This window comes from Fundulus heteroclitus, unplaced genomic scaffold, assembly GCF_011125445.2.
Source record: "Fundulus heteroclitus isolate FHET01 unplaced genomic scaffold, MU-UCD_Fhet_4.1 scaffold_106, whole genome shotgun sequence".
In the NCBI taxonomy this organism is placed as follows: Eukaryota; Metazoa; Chordata; class Actinopteri; order Cyprinodontiformes; family Fundulidae; genus Fundulus; species Fundulus heteroclitus.
Window position 1 is genome coordinate 176997 of NW_023396519.1, and position 22332 is coordinate 199328.

The 22332-nt window shown below is 40.8% G+C and overlaps 2 protein-coding genes across 2 annotated transcripts in view; one reads left to right on the forward strand and one right to left on the reverse strand.

The window, feature by feature from the left end:
• LOC105934730 (MAD2L1 binding protein) overlaps window positions 1-14067 on the forward strand; it is a 26022-nt gene extending 11955 nt beyond the window's left edge. Inside the window, exons 2-4 of the mRNA XM_036128638.1 lie at window positions 10645-10845; window positions 12695-12963; window positions 13062-14067. Of these exons, the coding sequence (XP_035984531.1) occupies window positions 10645-10845; window positions 12695-12963; window positions 13062-13589 (998 nt within the window). The 3' untranslated portion in view covers window positions 13590-14067. The remainder of the gene's footprint in view (window positions 1-10644; window positions 10846-12694; window positions 12964-13061) is intronic.
• On the reverse strand, window positions 13840-22295 carry ephx5 (epoxide hydrolase 5). The gene is made up of 10 exons (XM_036128636.1): window positions 22156-22295; window positions 22008-22073; window positions 21710-21929; window positions 19760-19940; window positions 19472-19681; window positions 17048-17177; window positions 16639-16850; window positions 16431-16539; window positions 14336-14461; window positions 13840-14257 (listed from the first exon to the last, which is right to left on the reverse strand). The coding sequence occupies exons 2-10, from the start codon at window positions 22028-22030 to the stop codon at window positions 14056-14058; spliced, it is 1413 nt and encodes a 470-aa protein (XP_035984529.1). The 5' UTR covers window positions 22031-22073; window positions 22156-22295; the 3' UTR covers window positions 13840-14055.
• Between the last annotated feature and the right edge of the window lie 37 nt (window positions 22296-22332).

Genomic DNA, 22332 nt, shown 5'->3' on the forward strand with positions numbered 1-22332 from the left:
TGAGTTTAAAGGAGGGTTACATTAAATAATTTTTAGAGAGGGGCAAGTGGTACAGTATTAAATGCAAACCTTTAGATTTTTATTTGTAAGAACAAGTGTTTTATTATGCACCTTTGTGTTTGTTAATGAAAAAACCCAATTAAGATAAAGTTTGTACTTGTGGGTGAAACAATGAAAAACGTAAAATACTGAAATATTGAACTCCCACCAACTCACTAATAACCAAGTAGTTTATTAATTTATATGTTGTTAACCAGTACAAGCCAATGCATCAGTGACGTCGCCTTTACCCAGAGCTGAGATCACGCTGCCCAAGGTGACCAGGGATTTGTTGATGGTTGGCACCTTCCTTCAACCTGATGGCCTGTGGTCTGCGTGCTGTTGACTCTCTCACTGCCGGCCAAGTCCACCAGGTGGATCTTACTCCGTCTCTCATGCGGCAGCTCCCCATCAAACCTCCTGTAAAACAGAGTAGTATTCCCTAGAGCTCTACATACACTTGAGACGTTTTATATGTCAGAAAATACACATCAGGATGCAACTAATGTTTCATAAGCAAGGCTAGAGGTTGAATTATGTCTTCAAAAAAAGTTTTAAATAAAATAAACAGAAAGCATGTGATGCGGCACTGTATATCACACCTGGGTAAAGGTTATGGTGAAGATGGTGTGTGAGCGGCTGCTGAAGTCATTCATGCCTGTGCTGGCAATGGTGCGGTTGGCATTGCCGAGGGTCATCAGGCTCTCCATGTTACACAGGGTGTGCACCACATGTTTTGATAAATCTACGCAGATGTTAAAATTAGAGATTCTGGGTGACGCTTAGCACTTTATTTTAATTAAAACTGAACCATGCATTACTCTCAACATAGGGTCCGTCTGTAGGGTGCTCCCTGACTTTCAAGCCTCCACCTTCTGAGCATGGTGGTCTCTTCTTCAGGAGGTCCTGAACGCGCTCGTTGTAAACTTCAAGATAGCTGGTGAGAACAAAATATAACGCGCATGCAAGATTTTACACAAATAGAATAGTTAGACACTATTCATGTGAATACAATACCAAATAAACAAATTAAAAAAAGCATTACACTTTGTCTACTATGAATCTTATTTGTTCCAGTTATGACAATTACAGTTCCTGTGAAAAATGTGCATTCACTGATCACATTACATACTGTTGGATTAAACACTCTTGACATGTAACTTTTTCCTCTTCTGTCTTGGGATTTCTTGCCTTTTTGGGGGGGGGGGGGGTGTCTTACCTGGAATTGGTGTAGTTCTTATTGGTATAACTAAATTTGCTAGAGCTGGGCATCATCTTATATGTTCCAAATTAACGTCATTCAATCATTCAGTTTTTCTCGAGAGTCACATTTACACACCATAGCAAAGACATGATTAACTACAGTCAGAAAATGTCTGAGGGTTGAAATTAGAGGCAATGTCAGCCTGCTTTACCCATTCAGCACCAGTGTTAATTCATGTTTGGCACCAAAGTCATGTTTTCACACACACACAAGTCCAAGTTTCAACCATCTGGCCTACACTGTCACCCAGAAATGAATGGAAACTGAATGATGAGGAAAATAAACCTGGGAACAACCACAACTCAAGCTGTTCAAAAACTGGAAACCGCAGGGATACTAGTGTCAACGTGAAGCAAGTTGTGTTTCACTGTGGACTGAAAAGGTGCCGACAAAGAAGCCACAGCTTCTAAAAACATTTGACTAGTCCATGTGGGGCAGCTCAGCTAGAAATGCTTTTTTGGAGTAAAGTTCTATGGTCAAATTTAAACATTTTTCCAAACTTGGAGACATGGCTGTTTTCTGATCCAGGGCACTGTAGAAACTGTCAAGCATGATGGTGGTAGCATCATGCTGTGACATTTCAGGGCCAGTGATACCAGTGTGTTGCACAAAGAACAGCAGAATGAAAGAGAGCTGCCTCCAACCCCCCCCCCCCCCCCAACATAATCAATAAATTTGTCGTTCCCAGACATGCATCAAAACTGGTTTTGAAACCAAGACCAAGAAGGGTGTTTCACACGAGGAGATATTCCAGGAGCAATACAGAAGAGTTTCATTTTGGTTTGATTTGCTTTTACATAAAGTAGAATGCCAGGGCAAAGTCATGCAGTTCAAACAGAAACTTGTTTGAGGCACTGTCACGAGAAGCTGTCCATTATGATCATCAGCTGAGCTGGACATCAAATGCACTAGTACAGGAAAAGCGTGAAGGAGAGAGACGACAAACTGCCACTTTTACATAGAAGGACGTATTGCAAAGGTCTTTAAAGCTTTTAGATTTTATCCATAGGTTATAGGTCACTTCTTTCCTTTTGGTTCATCTGAGAAGCTGGTTAAATTAAAATATAAGCCATTAAACTTTAAAATAGGATGGCTGTGACAAAAATAGTAGATCTCCTTCAGTCATAGCCGACTATGGAATTTGTGCCCATTGAGCTTCTGGTGCAAACAAAGTTCTTTCAAATAAAAATGCTAAAACTGCCTCTATTTATCCTCTGGTATTCTCACAATATCCTCTTTCTTCAGCTCCAACAACCTGTAGCTTCATGTAATAGCATACAGTAATTCAAAACAACCTAGAAACTGCTTCTTGAACCCTACAGATATTTCAACAAACATGGACTAACCTCAACATACAAGTGGATGCATTTAAAATTTGTGAATCTGTTTAATGGCAACAACATTAAGGATCTTTGCAAAACTTCAAAAACCTGAAGAGCTGGTATGTTGAAACAAATCAGGCAGCAGTATCAAAAGGTAGAAACATGGTTTCTAAAACCAGACCCTTTTGCGATATTTACAATAATGGTTGCATAAAAAAAAAAAGAAAAGACAAACCCTTTTGTAACATTAACAAAATGTCATGTTTCTGTTTTAAATTCATAAAGTCTTCTTTTCTGGTATGGCTATTCCTAGATACAGACCAGCCTACCCAACCACTGAATCAGAATAAAATAATTAACTTTTCTCAAAGTTTAGCAGGTTCAGGGGGATGATCGTCTCCAATTCTTTGTTTTAGGATAAAAAAAACAACAGTGCATAACAAGATTAACCATTGTTCAGCAGGAACATTTCACTAGATGGACTACTGTTTCTCCCCCCAAACAATTTAAATTAAAGTAGTGCAAGATCGACTTGAGTTAAAAGGTCCAAGGTCATTACTCTTTTACCTCTTTTGCTGATCTTGCATTGTGGTAAAGATTTAATGACTACCCAATGTGGCACCAGATGAATTAAACAGTATAAAATTAGACCATCTGTGTTTCTGGGTTCATGGCAAGCATTTATGAGATTTCCTGCAGACTTCCAGAGAGTCATTGATCCAAATATTCTTGGGAAGTTAAAGTAGTTAAAAAAAAATCCCTTTTTACATACAGTTTCAGTTCATTCCTCTAAAGAGGTTCTTTAAAACATCTTGGTCATACAATATTTTCTGGGGTCTTAACCTCAAATTGTCACTGCTCAATAAACTGGCTTCAGTTTTTACAAGATATTGATTTATTGCCTCCTGCAGGGTGAAGAATTAGAAGAATCTCTTTTCTTCCCACAAAATATTGATAGCTCACTCAAAATATTTAAGGACCTCAATACATTTTGTTTAAGAATATGTTGCCAATCAAACCAATTTTGTCAACTGTTCTGGTAAGATCTTTACATGGTTTTGTCATGAACTAAAAGGTTGAGGTAATTTTGTGCTTTCGATTCAACTATTTTATTGTTGCAGTGAAATTATATGATTTGCTTTGAAACTTGAATTTTCAATTCTTGTTTTTAAAATCAGTGGATTTTCTTCTGTACACACCAGATCAAATTTATACATAAACTTCAATTAATATTTGGTTAAAGTCCTTTTGGAACTTTGACCTCCACCACTTCTTACCATCATGAGTTTTCTGGCAAAATTCTTGATGAATAATTTTACCATTTGCCAAGGCAAAATTGTCAGAGGTCATTTGTTTGGTTTCCTGGTATAGACCTGGCTTTTAGATATTTTCAAATCATTCTAAATATGGGTTGAAGTCAGACGGTTAAAGATCGCCTTATTTAAACATTACAGAAATGCTTTCCTTAACTGCTATACACCTGACATTTTGACAGCCGAGATCTGTATATTTGTAAAGAAAGGAAAGAGTATAAAACATACGAGTCAATTGTAATAAATATTGTATTGCAATTGTCAGCAATAGTATCACCATTTATTCTTCTGAAGTCATGCAGCACTATTGGACTATGGCGTCATTGTTCACAGTAAAGTTAGTTTGTTAAAAACATGGACCAAGAAAGAAGCTGCTGTAAAATCAGCACCTTCAAACTTGCCTGAAATCTGCACTTGCTCACATGGAGAGGGAAAATCCTTTTGGTAGAAAGGGTCAGAGGAAACAGAAATTCTACTATATGCACTCTCACAAACACCCACAGGTGCTGGGTTCCAGGTTCTAAGTGTTCACTTATATACAGAAAGCCTGTAATTTATTTATTTTCACTCTCTTTTCTCAGTTATCACTTTACACATGTCAGCTTAAATAATACATATGATTTAGCAATGGTAAGGTGTTACTCTATTGCATCTGTTACACTGTCTGTTGGTTGTGCTGTTTTTACATCTCTTTCCAGGTGATGAAGCAGATGGAAGACGTTTTACCATTATTTCCCTTTTATCTCTTCTTCCACCTCTTCTCTTTTTTTCCCCCCTCTCTTGTTCTTCCTTTACTCTCCTACTTTCCCATTGTAGTGTCCACATAATTTGAAATTCTCCCCGCAGGAATCACAATAAAACTATTTACATGCATAAATCAAGGTGAGCACTATAGCGAAAGCTGACTGCTCCACTTGTGAAAGTAAAGTCTGTCGAGCTCTATTTGGCGTTAATACATCAATTCGTATTGCCACATTGCTAGACAGGACACTGCGGGGGCGAAAAAAAAAAAATTCTACTATATCGCCACAATGAAAAGATTACTGATGGAGTCGAAGCTTTTATTAACTAGGAAAATGATAAGTGTCAAGCAGGGTGGTGGCACCATTATGCTATGGTGCCGTTTCAATGCAAGCGGTACTCGAGGCATGGTGCAAAGTTTATGAAATGAAGATCAAATACTTAAAAATCCTTTAACTTTCCCTGAAGTGGCTTGACTGGCTGAAACTTGGATTTTCCAACAGAACAATGATGCCAAACAATGATTTGAAAGGATAAAGATGACGGATCTATTAAAATTCCCTGATCTCATCCTTGTTTATCATCTCTAAATGATGCTTACAACTCTGACAGATTTTCAGTTTGTTTTACAATGTTTGGTTTCTTCAAACAGTTTAGATGCACCAAAGAGCCAACAACCATAATTATGGCAGAAGCTTGTTGATGCCTTCAGAAATCAGGGTGGCTTCTCTGCAGAGAGTTAAAAGACATTGAGCTAAAACATTTAATGATATTCATGGCAACGATCTGGGGATGCCAACTTCTGCAGTGAACTGTAAACAGTAGTAGCCACTAAGACATTAAACAAGAACTTTAAGTGAAATAAACCTGCAGAGGCTTACCTGACCTCCGTGTGAAATGACACTCCGTCGCTCTTGCTTCTGTTGGATATCTCCTGGAACAGTCCCTCACAGATCCGCGGGATCAAACCTTTATCCATCTTTAATTAAAGGAAATATTGCTGTTAGAATCAATACACCAATTAATCTCACATTGAAATTAGTTACATTTTGATCCCATTACGCAATCTTAATCCGAGTGTTTACACTTTGCCGCAACCACAACTCGGCGCATGCAAAGACTGCTGAACAACACAAACATCACCTCATCTGATATGGAGTCACTGATGCATAAAAGCAATTCCAGTCCGAGCTGCGTGCCCTCTTGTTTTTAATTACAAAGTAACAGACAGTAGGCATTAAGAGCCATATATAATTATCTCTGACACCGACAGCTACTCTGCTGATGACCTTGCACGAGTCCCCGCCATCCCACCAGCAGGCGAGTAGAAGCCCCACTCATAATGCAAGATTCCCTTTGCAGTGAGAAGAAGGGAGGTTTGCTGCACTCATCACATTTTCTGATTAGTGCAGAGAGGGAAGCCATACTAATGAGGCTGCAGACTGTCAGTTTTTAAAAACGGGCAAGAGGTCAATTTATGCAAACCCGGGAGCATTAGGCAGTGCATTTTAAAAAAATAAAAAATAAAAAAAAATCCTGCATGACTAAGAATCATAGCTCTGAGCTAGTTCTAAATCATTTCAAACTATTGGAAGTCTGTGCCAACAACCTGGTGCAATACCACCAAGTTGGTATCGCAGATAAGATTCATTTAAAAAAAAAAAAAAAAGAATTTTCAGCCATCAAGTACACCTTGCACTCTTATAGGAATGTTTTGTGGTAGTCCAACACAAAGTAGTCCATAACTGAGAAGTGGATTGATACCAAGACATGGTTTTAAACTTTAAAAATATGAAGAGTTTGTAATGCATTAGTAGTCTAGCCCCTTTACCGCAACATCTCCAAATAAAATCCGACGCGTCCCACTGATTTCCCCTAATCAGTAAAAAGAGTCCGCTAGAATTTAAATTTATCTGATCTGTGAATGCCTCAGAAATTAGGCCCAGAAATATTTGGACAGTGACACATTATTTTAGCTGTTAATGAAAACATTCAGATTACAATTATGTAATCAATATGAGCTTAAAGTCCAGACTCTCAGCTGTAATTTGAGGATTCACATCCAAATTGGAGCAAGGGTTTAGGATTTACAGCTCTATAATAATAATAATAATATGTAGCTGCCTCTTTTTCAAGAGACAAAAAGTAATTGAACAACCGACCCAGACGACTGCAAAATAAATAAGGCTGCATGGGCTCTTCCCCTGTTAACCTGACATCAATTGCAGTTAAAAGGTCTGGAGTTGATTCCAGGTGTGGCGTTTGCATTTAAAAGCTGTTGCTGCAACAAAAAGCTCCAAAGGAGCTCAATGGAGGTGAAACAGACCATCCTGAGGCTAAAAAGAAAAAAAATAGCCATCTCACCAGTGAGATGGCAGAAATGTTAGGAGGGCCAAATCAACAATTTGGTACAGTCTGAGAATAAAAGAGTGCACTGGTGAGCTTGTGAACTCAAAGAGGCCTAAATGTTCACGGAAGACAGAATCCTTTCCATGGTGAAGAAAAAAAAAAAAACCTTCACAACATCCACTCAAGTGAAGAACACTCTCCAGGAAGTATGTATATTAGTATCCAAATGAACCATAAAGAGAAGACCTAGCCTAATCAATTGATTAATGCCTTGCCTAATCAAGCTGGGAAGCATATAGTCTAACATAAACCTACAAAGGCGATCCAGACTGATCCTTAAACACTTATAATAAAGGGGGTTCCATAAAGCGTTATCAAATCGAGCTGAATATAAATTTGGGCTTTAAAAAAATACTTTAAGAGAAGTGGAGAAAACTTATCAGTTTCCCTTTCAATCAACATTGATGCATTACCTGGTGGTAGCCCAGCACATCAAATTTCTAAAATAAAATAATGCATGCAAGCCTGAGATTGTGATGTGACAAAATGTGTGCAAGCGCACGGAAATAAATACCTTTGAGTCAAAAGGTATTTATTTTGGGTGTTTTTTGTGAGGAAAATATCAAATTAATATTAACTTGGATGAAAAAGATTATCTAATATTTTGTTGGGGGTGCTATGACTTTTCCAGGGGGAGTCATAGTTTACCTTATGTCCCATCATGGTGTAAGACTTCCCTGAGCCCGTTTGACCATACACAAACACACAGGTGTTGAAACCATCAAATGCTGCTTTTACAACGTCAGAGCCCAAGTCCTTGAAAATCTAAAGTGAGAAGAAGAGATACATTTTTGAAAGGTTATTTACTTCACTGCCTTAAAGATGGCAAAGCGTGCATTTTAAAGAAACGACCTCACCTTCTCCTGCGATGCAAACGTGGGACTGTTCACATCAGATGAGTCAAAGGAGAAGTCGTAGGAAAACGTTTTCCCTCTGTCCTTCAGTTTCTCCCCTCGACCAGATGAAGGCTGGAATGTAAAACCAAAGGTCCCCTCTGAGTACTAACTTAATTAAGCCCATCCTAAAACCCATTCATTTTTTTGTTATAATGTACCTTATGAATAGATGTTGTGTCCCCTTTCATGTGGATTATCACCTTGGAAGATAACAGCTTTTCTCTGTCGAAAGAAAATGCAAGTGGGGTCAACTTTGGCAGGTTAAGATGGTAATAAAGGAAGCCATTCCACTACACCCACCTTTTGCTCAAAGGACGGACTCGGACCGCAACTCGCACCGATGACATTATTAACCAAACTGGACAAGAAAATAAAAAGCCGCCAGACCACCCGTCTGCTCCTCCTTCACCTTCTGATAACGCCTTTGTCTTCCTAATTACTCACACCTGGGTTCGTTTTACTCTTCTTTTTTTTTTTGCCCGTGTGCTTTACAAATTAGCCACTAGGGGGTGCCAAAGCACTTCCTGTTGTTTATGTCAAGGCTATAATGCGTTCTCTAAATAAACAAGGGCCTGAATCAACAGGTTTATACCACCGAGCTATATTATACACTGGAGTGCTGATTTTGCCGAAAAACTGAAGTCACTGGCCGCCATCTTGCTACTCCCTACTCTCACAGAATCCCATAGGATTTGGTTGCAACAACAAGCAGTTTTCTGGCTGTGTGAAAACGTTTCACTGGTAATTCTACAGTCAGTGGATGTACTAACACTATCAACTACTAGGAAATGATGTGCTGCAATATTTTACATGTTATTCATATAAAATATATATATGAATATATAAGTATGTGTATATGTATATATGTAAGTATATGTATACAAGTATGTAAATATATGTTTTTGTATATTGTTATTTATATATTTATAAATGTTATATATATATATATTTAAATAAATAAAATGCTAAATATTTCAGCACATGACTTTCTCAGTACTTGATAGTTTTAGAACATAACATAAAAGTATAAGCCATTTGACATTTTAAAAGTCTTAAGCCCCCCTGAACATGAGAAAAGCCTCGTTATTCGATGCTGAAATAGGGAGTACCAATATGGCGGCTGGTGGCTTCAAAGCGACTCGTTTTAACAGCAGGCTATTAGCACTCCAGTGTATAATATAGCTCAGTGGTTTATACAGACCAGACAAAACAATGTTGTGTACACACACAGTACTGTGCAAAAGTTTCAGGCAGCTGTGAAAAAATGCTGTAAACAAAGAATGCTTTCCAAAAATGTAAGTGCTAATCATTTATTTTCAACTTATCAACAAGATGCAGTGAATAAGCAAAATATCTAACCAATATTTTGGCGTAAACATCCTTTGTCTCCAAAACAGCATTAGTTATTCTAGCTATACTTGCACCCAGTTTTTGAAGGACCACAACTGGTCGGTTGTTTCAAACATCTTGAAGAACTAACCGCAGATCTCCTGTGTATGTAGGCTTTATCACACCCTTCTGTCTCTTCATGTAATCCCAGGCACATTCGATGATGTTCAGATCAGAGCTCTGTGGGGGCCATACCATCGCTTCCAGTATTTCTTGTTCTTCTTTACGCTGAAAATGGATCTCGATGACTTTGGCTGTATGTTTGGGGTTGTTGTCCTGCTGCAGAATAAATTTAGGGCCAATCATACGCCACATTCAAATTCCATATTAATAAGTCTAAGACACAATAATCCCGACAGCAAGCCTGAAATTTTATTGGAAATATTACAAACTTTTTTCAAAATACAAAGGATGGGATTAAGAACAGTGTTTTTATGGGTGGTGCAATTTTGGGCCCTGCGGGAAAAAAATCTAAATCACCCCAAAAGCTCATATAAATATATACAATTCTCTTTTTGGGGGCCCTGTAAGTCAGGAACTTTTCAAACTTCGCCAGGAAAAAAAGGAAATGGCAGATAGGATGGCAAAGAAGGCAACTCAAAATCATGTTAACTTTACACCCTGTCTTAGTAAATCAGAAGCAGGACATATCATTAAACAAAAACTAAAAAAAAAAAAACGGGATAGAAAAGGAAAAGGAAGATGGTGTTGCAACATAAGAAACAGTAAGGGAAATAAGACCTGGCAGACGAAGCAGAAAGACAATAAGATTTTAATTATACACTTTTTAAAACACAAAAGAATAATGCAGGCAAATGTGACCACTGTGGGGAAGAGGAAACAACAGAGCACGTTACAAAGAAAGAAATTACATATATGTTATAATATACATATTGCAACTGAATTCAGGGAGCAGAAATATACAAATGATCATAAATCTAAATTGAAGTCAATAGTATATACCCACTTGTGTGGTTCATCATCCGAACCGTGATGAACCACACTCCATACCAGTTGGTGGCGGTAATGCCTGCGTTAACCTTTATTTTGCCATAAGAAGAAGAAGTTGAACGCAGCTTCCGGCGAACTTTCCCATGATTCCGAGCGGTAAGAACGGCTGGAGCGCGGACATTCAAAAATAATGGCACAGCACTCCGATGTCTTACAACCAATAACGAACTCAGACGAAAGAGAAAGTCCGTGTGTCCAGAGAGGAGACGCGGGCTCAGCGGGGAGAGCCATCCGCATCGCGGAGGAGCCCAGTATGGGATGTTCGTTGCTGAGGTTATGTGGCGATTTCGACGACTCGCGTTCGCGCGCGCCCTCGGCGGAAGTACACGAAGATGTCCGAACAGGAAGCGTCGGAGCGCGTTCCGAATCAAAAAATGCCGCTGTTGTTAAAGGCGTGCCCGTGGAGGAGCACCGAGCGAGAAATACAGGCGATAAGGAAAACTCGTCAGAAGTCGTTCAAGGTAACTAAACTGCACGTCTGTGAATCTTCTGGTTCTCCCTGTCAATTAAACGGAATCGGCTTTATTTGTGTGGAGAAATCAAGGACTCTGACTTTGGTTACAGCGCATACAGGCATTAGGTATAAGCAGCAGTGTGTGTGTTTATTTTTATAATACGTAAAGACAAAAACAAAAAAATGCACCATTCTAAGGTTTCTTTGGGTTGTATCCTAGTTATTTTGTCATCACTGTATGTTATTTTATTTATTTAGCCAGCTAAATGTTGAACGTCCCATATTTAGCTAAACCGTGTTTAAGTATGAATTCTGATGATTTTTTTTGTTAAATTTAGTTGATCAATTAAACGATTTTTAATAAACTATAATCCTGTCTTAAATATCATTGACTTCCAGGGTTTCCACACTGCTTTAGAAAGTATATTCCAGGTAGAGCTGGCCTTCCCATAACAGGAACTTTTTGCAATATCACGATCTTAATGCAGTATTTGTTAGGCTTAAGGAAGAAAAAGATGATCTGGTTTTGTGTAACTGATTTCTGAGCTTCTTTATTCTTGACATCTGCAAATTCTTCAGTCCAGTCATAGATCTGTCCTACTAAATAAGCTTTACTGTCCCAGATGCCCACACTGAATGTATTTCTAAAGACTGTGAAGCTGCCGAATCGCATAAAAAAAAAATCTATGGGAATATTATGTTAAAGGAAAAGAAAGTAAGTCATCCTTCATTGCAATATTTAGCAAAAGTAACACAATTACATGTTTTCCAGAAATCATGAAGCCCTATATTCAGGTCTGGATAAGTATGGGGGAGTAATTAGTATCTCTAGACTTGTTTCAAATATATTGGTCTCATCTGACCAAAGCACATGGATCCAGTTAAAGTCCTAGTAGAGCTTCACAAATTAGAAACTTTTTATTTTTGTGACGATAGGAGAAAAAAAAGGCCCTTTCTTAGCAAAAAGCTGAATGGTTGATGCCCCCTAAGGTATTGCTCTTTACTGATTTTATTATTATTTTTTATCCTCCCCTTACCATCCTTCTCACCTTGCATGTCACTGGTGAAAAGATAAACCTGCAGGTACGGACAGGTTTAAGGCAAAAGTTATGTTTGCTGTAGCCATTCACGAGCTCCTGATATCAACACCTACAACGGCCACATCTGAATGTCACTTTACATTGTCTTTCCCATTTTGAAGAGTGGCTAACAGAAAAGGGTCTCTTTGTAATGACACTTAAGCGCCAGGCTAACTCAAAAATCATGGCCGCCCATTAGGGCTGGGCGATGCGCACCAAATAAATTATATCTTAATATTTTTTAGGCTGGATGCTGATATACAATATTTATCTGTTTTTTTTTTACTTTTCGTAAAAGAAACTGAAAAGCATTTCTGAATCAAAGCTTCATCCCAGATCTCTCGCAGGCACACTTTTTAACAAAGCGGCTGTAGACAGCTGAAAAGTAACTTCTAAGTATAAAGAAGAGTATAATTCTAAGGCAACATAGACCATCTCCATATAAACAATATAGTCTCATCTTTTTTGAAATAATCTCTATTGTTAAAATCCCGATGTATTGCCCAGCCCTAGTGCCCATTAGCCTTACTAGACACATGTAGTTGCAAAATTCCTTCATATATATATATATATATATATATATATATATATATAAAAAAATATAAATAATAGATAGATAGATAGATAGATTTTGTGGGAACTGAGATGGGTGCCAATAAATTTATGTTCTAGCATAACTTTTCTGACATTAAGAATATCAGCCTGCTAACTCTAACTGCGTACGTTGGTCTATACGGGCCTGTTCTCACATCACGGGCGGTATCTGGTTCTGTACAGACGGAGCAGAAGAAAAGATGTCGGGTCCGGACTCTTGTGTGACGGCCAGCAGAAACAACACCAGCCTTGAAGAGCAAGATGCCGAAGTGGTGAGAAAAGCTCGGGAAGAAGGCCGCGTGGACGTGGTCTTCCCCGGCGCCGTCACCCAGGACGGCTGCTACCGTTTCGTCAGCGAGATCCTCAAGTGCGTCCTCTATCAGCGACAGCAGCTGCCCATGACGTATGAGCAGCTGGTTTATTCCCAGAGGCAGCAGCAGGCGGCAGCGCAGGTAGGAATGGCGGCGGCTCAGGGGGCCGCTTTTCTTCCAAAGGGGGTTGTTGATTTCTAAGAGGCCTAACATTGTTTGGGAAACGGTTTGCTCTCCAGGAACGAGAGGCGCCGACTCCGAGGCCGTCGCAGTCTGCAGATATGGACCAGCGCAAACGTCGGCAGACCCTTCAGGAGCTGGAGGAGGTGCTGCAGCAGCTGGAGGCGCTGTTCTCGTTGAGCAGAGTGCCCCGCGTGTTACTGTCGATGGGCGGCTCCGTGGTTCTCCCCAAAGAGCTGTACGAGATCAACATGGAGGCCCTGGCCCTTGCCGCCGGCGCGCAGTCCCTCCCCACGTCCTCCTGCTTGAAGCAGCTCTTCCGCACCCTCTTCGTCGCCGACCTGTTGTCCGACACCAGGCCCGTCCGCCTCATGCCCACCACCGTGCTGGCGCTGGCTCACAGGGAGTGCGGCGTGGGCTGGTTCCGACCCAAGCTGCAGTTCAGAGTCCCGGCGCGAGTGAAACACCAAATGATCGCTCTGTCCACGGATCCCGGCGCCTGTGAGGGCCGCGCAGCAGATGAGCCCGACTGGCAGGATTACGTGTGGTTTCAGGCGCCCTTCGCCATAAAGGGCTACTGCATTTGACCCAAACAGCTCAAACGTCTGCGTGTGGGATAAAGTCGATTGTTTTCTTCTTCTTTTTTAAGCGTGCGATGAAATATTGAACAGTAATTTAGAATTAGGCTGTATATATTTTAGAGTCTTTAATGTTAAATGTATATTTTCTCGAGACATGGTGAGTTTTGAGAGCACATGTACTATTGTTTATATTTATAAAGGCCCTGCCTTTCATACACATCATCAATGGCGACACACTCGACTCGTTAGTGCAATATACTTGAAAGGTTTACTTGAAAAAGGTTTAATGAATGACATTCTGGGGGAAATATGAATCATCTGCTCATGGTTACATATACTAAAACATTCGCATTTTTTATCATAACTAGCAAGATGGTGAATTGAAATAATCAGTGTTGATCTGTAACGGTGGTGTGGGAATTGTTAATTGAAATAAAACAATAACTGTTGTGGTCAGAATGCATTCAGCGGATTACAGCTCTTCTACTTTTTTGGCGAACTGGATGACGTCGGTGGCCAGCAGCCGCGGTTCTTCCAAGGCGGGGAAGTGGCCTCCTTGGGGCATGAAGGTGTAGGAGACGATGTTCCGGTACCTAATCTGTGCCCAGGATCTGGGGCAGTGCAGGAGCTCCTGGGGAAAGGCAGCCAGTCCAGTCGGCACGAATATCCCCGTCCTAAAACAAATGAGCTTTTTTTTTTTAGAGACGGTTCAGGTCATATAATCGGCAAAGAAAAGAATATACGCTGTTTACCGAGCGTCGATTCTGTCGTTGGGGTTGCTGCCGAGGTTCTCTTTGTAAAAGCGCATGGAGGAGATGATGGAGCCCGTGGTCCAGTAGATCATGACATTTGTCAAAAGGTCATCCAGGCTGAATTTTCTGTTTAAACGGGACAAAACCTGATTAGTTACAGACAGCAAGAATCAATAACCTTCCTAAACCTGTTCACATGCTAGATACTTCTTTCTGTAGTCAAAATAATGGGGATCCAATGTGTTTTCTCTTACTTATAATCATGTTTTTTTTATTCATCTTTGATTTCTTATGTTACATATTTGCCGTGTCCTTTAATTTATTTTTTAACCACCAGATGCAGTGTCTTGCAAACGTATCCATACCATTGGCCCTTCGTCAAAGTGCTGCATAATTAAGTGAAACGAAAATTATACGTGGGTTTTAAAAACGAACAGATTAAAATTCTGTGGCACACATTTGCAAGTTCCACCTAATTAAATATGCTGCAAAACCTTGTTTTGGTTTATTTGCAGCTGTAAAAATCGACTAAATCTCCACCAGCTTTGAGTACAGACTGACATTTTTTGTCGATTCTATGAAAATAGATCAAGCTCAGACAGATAAGTCTGAAAGCATCTCTAAAGAACAATATTTGACACTCAATCTTAGTTTCCTTTAGGCCTGGACTTTGACTAGGCCATTCAAATCCATGATCCCTATATGTTTGAAGTGATCAGCAGTAAGGAGAACATCTGCCGCCGTTTTAAGCCTTTTGCAGGGTTCGATTCAATTTTATTTATATAGTGTCAATTCAAGAAACATGTCATCTCAAGGTAACTTTACAAAGTCAAATTCAATCAGATTATACAGATTGGGTCAGATTACACTGGTCAAAAATGTGAATTTCTCCAATGTGAGATCAATAAAGCCTATCTTATCTTAATTTCCTATATAAGGGAACCCAGTTGATTGCATTGAGTCTTGACAAGCAGCATTCACTCCTGGAGAAGCGTAGAGCCACAGGGAGAGTCGTCTGCATTGTCCATGGCTTTGCAGCAATCCCTCATACTGAGCAAGCATGGAGCAAAAGTGGAAAGAAAAAATGGATGGATTAACACAGGGTTGTCCTGTGTTAATCCATCCATTTTCCCTCAGTAACTGACCAGCTTTTCTCTCCTGCTGAATAACAACCTCATGATGCAGTCACCTAAGGAGTAATGCCTTCTGTGAGGTGTTATGTGTCTAGCCTACATCCTGTTTTGCATCAAGTGCCAAAAAGTTCAGTTTTGGTCTCATCTGACCAGAGCACCTTCTTCTATTCGCCTTGCTGTGTTCCCTACGTCGCCACCCACCATGTAGGCAGCTCTGGGATAACACGTAGCCTTTTCCTTTCACATCACAATATTACACTACGCTGTCAGTCTATCACATAAAACATGTAGTTTTAATATGGCAAAATGTAAAAAAAAAAATGAGGGAGATTAATATATTTGTAAAGCGCTGCAAATGCACGGTAGGTTTTATAAAAATCAAAAAAGGTACAATTTATTTTTTGGCCTCTACATCTGGGGTCACCAACGTTTTTGAAAAAGAGCTACTTCAGGGCTACCAATACTGACCTTTGAACTTCATGTAAAATAAACATTTCTCATGCGTTCTAATATTGTTTTTAAGTCTATATAAATGCAGGTGTGAATGAACTGAATAAAAATCACGTTGTAGATGCAGCTCATTGGCGTGTTTTTAGAACAGGCTCGTGGGCGCCACATGTGGTCCTAGGGGGGGCTACTTGGTGCCTGCGGGCCACATGTTGGTGAACCATGTTCTAGATCCTCTAAGATCAAGGTTTTAAACTGTACCTCTGGTCTAAACTGGTTCTGGTGTAGATGTAAAACTAAATATTAAACTAAATAAATCAGGTTATAAAATGTGCTCTAAATGTGTATTCTGTGTAAAATCGGTTTTAAAAAGTACAGAATATTGAAACCGTAAATTTGTGAAAGAAAACAAAAGACAAGCGGGTCTCTGGGCTCAAGAACAAAGGAACCCCAAAAGCTAAAAAGCACCAGTTGCCTGAATTAGGAAGCTACACTCATTCATCTCCCTGCTTTACCTCTCCAGCCCACCATCCTCCAGGTCTCTGTTCCTCTTGTGGGTCCAGGTGGAGAACTTTTCCAGAAGATAGGCCGCCAAGCCTACAGGCGAGTCATTCAGTCCACGTCCTGCACACAAACACACAGAATTATAATACAAGCTAACAGGTTGTCGTCTCCAGTGGACCATTCTACAGCAGTCAGCTGGCTTTGTTTTTACATCCTCACCGGCAGTGTCGGGTTTAGTGGCCTGAATGTGAAGGTAGCCGGATTCCTTCAGCATCTCCCACACGTTCTTCTCAAAGAAAGGGAACAACCGGCGCACATCTTCCCGGCTAAAGCCCACCAGGAAGGGCAGATAGGGGCCAATCATCATGGACAACAACACCTTGAATCCCCTCGTCGACATGCACATGTTTAGGTGGAGACCTTTCACACGGCTGGAACGAATAAAAAACACAAGTTTGTGTCATCCACAACAGCCAGCCCTGTTGTTGAGGAATTTACATTGTGGTTTTCTGGAAATCTGTGCACAGAGCGAGCTTTATTTCACAGCCACTTAATGATACAATGTCAGCTTGGGAAATTCCTCTGGAGTGACGATGCTGTGCTTTCTACTAGATTGTTTCACACATACTCGGGCCTCATCTGAGCCATGTTGGTGGTGATGAGCGAGCCCCAGTCTCCTCCTTGCAGGTAGAACTGGGAGAAGCCCAGGCGCTCCATTAAGGTGAGGAAAATCCGAGCAGCAGCCAGACTGTTGAACCCTTCAGAAGTACAAGACAAGATGAGATGCAGTGCCTTGCAAAAGCATTCCTCCTCTGTTCCCTGTTGCACATTTTGTCACCGAACAACTACAAAACAGTTTTTGCCAACATGTAAAAACATTGTGTCAAGGAAAACTAACACAAACACATCTCCACTACACTAAAACACGGTAGTGGCAGCATCATCCTGTGGGGGGAGAAGAGACAGGGAAGCTTAAGGAAGCTGACGGATGGAACTAAAAAGGCAATAGTGAAAGAAAACTTGTTAGAACCAGGAAAAGAGCAGAGGTTGACCCTTCAGCAGGTCCCTCAAAGTACAGCAAGACGGTTGTGGTTGCAATGTGACTAAATGTGAAAAATGTCTTCATACTTTTTTACAGTACCGTACTTTACATGAAATGATATTTCTGGATCTCCTTAAAAAGGAAAAAATTGTATTATCCCAATGTTTCTCCACCACAAGTCTTGCCAGTAGACATGCGGCCTTCCACTTCATATGATGCTCATTTACTGATTTTTCCTGGGGCAGCAGGCATCTCTTTTTAGGAGAAACAAACTGCATACAGGAAAGAAAATAACTCTTTTAGACATATTTTTTCCTTGTATGCCAGGTGTATTCCTCCCACTAAGGAAAAGACACAAGTAGAATCCAAAAACAGTAAAGCCGCCACACGAAGGAATCTGAAGTGAGCTTTGATCATGCTCCACTTCAAACAGAGAGGACAGTTTCCCCAAACACCACTGACTACCTGCAAGCATCCACCATTTTCAGCCTTGCCATCTCCTCTCTAAACATTCTCAGGAATCCCCCAACAAAAAACCAAAAAGCTCCCAGCAGATTTCACCTCTACCTCTCACATGCAAACATCCACCAAGGCCTCTGAACTATCCTTCAGCTCCTCCGCTCACAGATAGGGACTCGGATGCTTCAATCGCTCGTATCTTCAGTGGATGTTTTCTATTCGAGGATGTCAGTCGTCTATTCTGAGAAAAGGCCCCAGCCTGGTTTACAGGAATCCCCTTTGACTCAATAGAAAATGAATATCTGGATTACAAAAACACGGTGTGATGTCAAGTTTTAATGTCACTCTATCTCAGCAGCAGTGAAAATCTAAACAGATAATGTCAACACAATGTGCTAATAACTGTGTAAATGTCTGTCTTTGCCACTATCACACCCGAATCTCTCCATTGAGGGACAATAAAGGAACTCTTATCTTAAATACAATGTTTTGCAAATTAATTCTAGTAATTCTGCACGCTTTCCACGATGCAAACACAAACCTCGGTGTCCTTGACGTAACGGATCTTCAGAAAGCAGGGCATGAGGAGGAGGAAAATCATGCGTGGCTTTCTAAACGTACAACATATCACTGCAAATACAAATCTGAAAAGAGTGGTGTGGGTTTGCATTCAGCCCCCTCTACACCGATGCCTCTAAATGGAATCAGTGCAACTCGTTGCCTTCAGAAATTAGTTTTTTGATCTCAACAGAAGTCCAGCTGTGTCATGAAGGCCTGGGGACTTTGTTAGTTAACATCCGTGAACAAACAGCATCGTTAGGGCCAAACACCAAACGGGGGTCAGGGAGAACGTTGTGAAAAAGTGTAAACAAAGGTTCAGGTTATAAAGCAATATCACAGGATTTGGAAATCTAACAAAACAGACATTTTATTCCACAGTTTTTCTTTTATTGTAATGCTCAGTTTTACGTTGGAGTTTTACAGGAAGGCCCCTTGAAACTTACCTGACTCCGCCAGATAGATTTGCTCCGCATATCCATCTGGAAACCTTCCGTTGAAGTAATTTTGGGAAGGGGCGAAAATACTGGTTAGCTGATTGGCCTATGTTGGTGATAGACGGGCCAAATGAACCAATCAAATTCGTCGTCGCTCTGTTACGAGCGACGACGGAAACACAACCACAAGCCAAGCTACTCTTGCTGCTGCAGGTAAAGGCTCGTTAGCTCAGCAAAGAAATACTCTGTAATTCCGATAAAACTTGCTCGATAGCCGCGCTAACGCTAGTTTCATCGGCTGAAGCCGCCATGTTCTTTAGACTGAACTGTCGCGCTTCTCGTTGCGTCACACCTCAACCCGCCTCAAAGCCAACGCTGATTGGACGTTCGTTTGGTGAACGGCTCCAAATTTTCTTTAACGGAAAGTAGCCAGACTGATCTGCGAGTGAAACCTTGAAAGCTCGCGAGATCAGGATGGTCTCATGAGGCTACCTTGAAACAGCTTGTGCACAAATAGTGCGACACCAAGGAACGCCCTTTTTCTAAAATGATCTACCTTTCTTGTGAGGGGCTTCGGAGAAGCCGTAGCCAGGTATGGAGGGGATTACAACCTCAAACGAAACCCCGTCGTGGTTCTGCGTGAGAAGTGGAAGAATCTTGTAGAACTCGTAGAAAGAACCAGGCCAGCCATGAACCATCATGAGAGGCAGGACCCTCTGGTCCCCTCTGTGTTTTGGGCGCACATGGATGAAGTGCACGTCCAGTCCTGCGCCGCAACAAAAGGCAGAAAACACATTTTACCAGATAACACGTGCGTTTTTGTTTACTATGCAGCTGCGCGTACCTTCTATTTTGGTTTTGAAGTGCGGATACTTGTTAAGCACGGCCACTTGCTGTTTCCAGTCAAACGTATTCCTCCAATAAGAAACCACCTTCTTAAGGTAAGTGGAGTTGAAGCCATACTGGAAGCCGCTGTCTTCCAAAGGGTCTGAGAACCGGGTTCTGTCGATGCGCTCGTGGAGGTCCTGGTAAACAAGATCATTAATGAGCCCTTCACATGTAAAATACCCTGCAAAAAGTATTCCCACCCCATGAACCTTTTCCACAAATACATCAGTGTATTTCATTTGGATTTCATGCGATAGACCAACAAAGAGCAGTAGAAAATTGTGACCCGGAAGTAATATATTGTTCTCAGGTTTCAATTTCAATAAATATATGAAACATGTGTTTTGTATTTTTACCTAGCCCTATTTGCTCTGATACCGCTAATCAAAAATCTGCAGGGGCGGTTCTGGACAGGAGCCCATAGGGGAGCATGATCTGTGCCCCTGTAGAACTGTTCCTGGCCCCTCTTATGGCCCCTGTACTAAAAACATGATATTAAATTTCTTAGGATGATAAATGCTGACAAAGATAGCGTGACTGACTGGTCATTTGGATCAGTTGTATTTTTTTCGTTTATATTTTTGCCCAATAATTAAATAACAAAATAATTTAAAAAAATAGCTGCTCAGGCCTAAAAAACCCCCAACAATGATTAAAAATTAAGCTGTTTCACGTTAAGCTCCCACTGTATTGAGAAAAGATCAGGGGTCTGCAAACCGCAGTTCCAGAGCCACATTTGGCACTTTGGCTTACTTAATATATTAAACAATGAAATGTTGACCTGATAAGTCCCCCCCCCCCCCCCCCCAATCTTTTGTTCTGTGCCCCCATGAAAAAACACTGGCCCCCCTGCTAAATTTGGTCTAGAACCCCCACTGAAAATCTGGTATGATCAAAAGGCTTAAGAAGTCACCAAAGATGGCCTTCGGAGATCCACAGCTCAGGTGGGAGAATCTGTAGGCACAACAAAATTAGTTGTGCACTTAAAAAAAAAAAAAATATATATATATATATATATATATATATATATATATATATATATATATATATATATAAATATATATTTATATATATTTGGGTAAATGTGGGTAAAGCGGCAGAAGAAAGCCGTGGTTCTGAAGAACTCCCAAGAAAGCAAAAACTCCTGTTAAAAGTTTTAAAAAATCATCTAAGAGAAACAGGAAACACGAGGAACAAGGTACCCTGGTCAGAAGAGACCATAAGTGAACAGAAAAGGCTACAAGTGGTGGAAAAACTAACGCAGCACACATGTCTCTGGCCGTATAATGTTGTGTGGATGCTTCTAAACCCAGATGGACCAGTGCTAGTGAACTGTTCGTATCTGCTCGAGTCAGCACTTTAATGGCTGTTTTAAGAAAGCTTATGTATAAATTTATCTGTCGTTTAAATGAGTCCAATAATAGTATTATCCAACTGTTGACTAATGTTAAATATAGTGCAGTAAAATACTCATCTGTACTCTGGAGACATTGGTATGATTGCCTTTTGAAAGGCTAGGAGTTTTCTTTTTCTTTTTTAATGTACTTTTATTCTTTTATTCGTTTTTCTTTTCTGTTATTTGGACCTTGAGTCTGTAATAAAGCTATCTATCTATCTATCTATCTATCTATCTATCTATCTATATGCACTGGAGGCTGCTGGTCAGAGGCAAAAGCTAAATAAAGCAATGTTGGAAAAGTCAGGGCTACAAAGGAATGGTTTTAGATTCATGGGTCTCCTGCACTTGACAGGAGAAACATCAAGCCAGAGATGCAACAAAACTCCTTCACATACAACTCCAATAAAATGCAATAAAGTCGTTTTCTTATAAGCTCAAGAAGCAGGAAAACTGTTGCGAGGCGCTGGAAGCGTTCACTAAAAGTCGACGGTGAGCCCTCAAAACTACCTCGATCTCTTTATCTGACGTTTGCACGGTAAAGGGGTGTATTGTTTCGTCCTCTGAAGGGGGCTTCTCTCCTGCTCCCCACCATCCTTCGCCGACAGGGATAGTTCTGACTTTGCTCCTCTGCACCGCATATGTCAGTATGCCACCCGCTGCTGCTGCTGCCACGGCACAGCCCACGAGAAGCCGCTGGTGCACAGCATCCAGCCCAAAGAACGTCTCCCTGCAGAGCATGAGAGGAAACGTCGGATAAATCACACGTTTAACATTCACGTCAGCTTAGGGGTTGCAGAATGCTCACTTCAAAAGTTGCAGTCTCTGCATTGCGCAGCTCGAAAACGGGAGCGCTCACACGGGTTGCTTTGCGCTAAGAGGATAAAGGTCGAGAAAGTTAAATTTGCGTCTGCAGCAGATTTACAAGTTGAGACCAGGCGTGCTCTTTGACGAACCTCGTTTATCGCGTTTTTCACCCGCCTGCTGAGATAGTCTTCACGCTTCTAAGACAGCAAACCTTGGGATATACTATCTACGTAGGCGCTGAATCTCCACGAGACTCGTTCCGTCCGGAAAAGAAAGGAAAAAACGGAAGGAGGGGTTGTCCTGCACAGATTGTTGTTGTCCTGCAC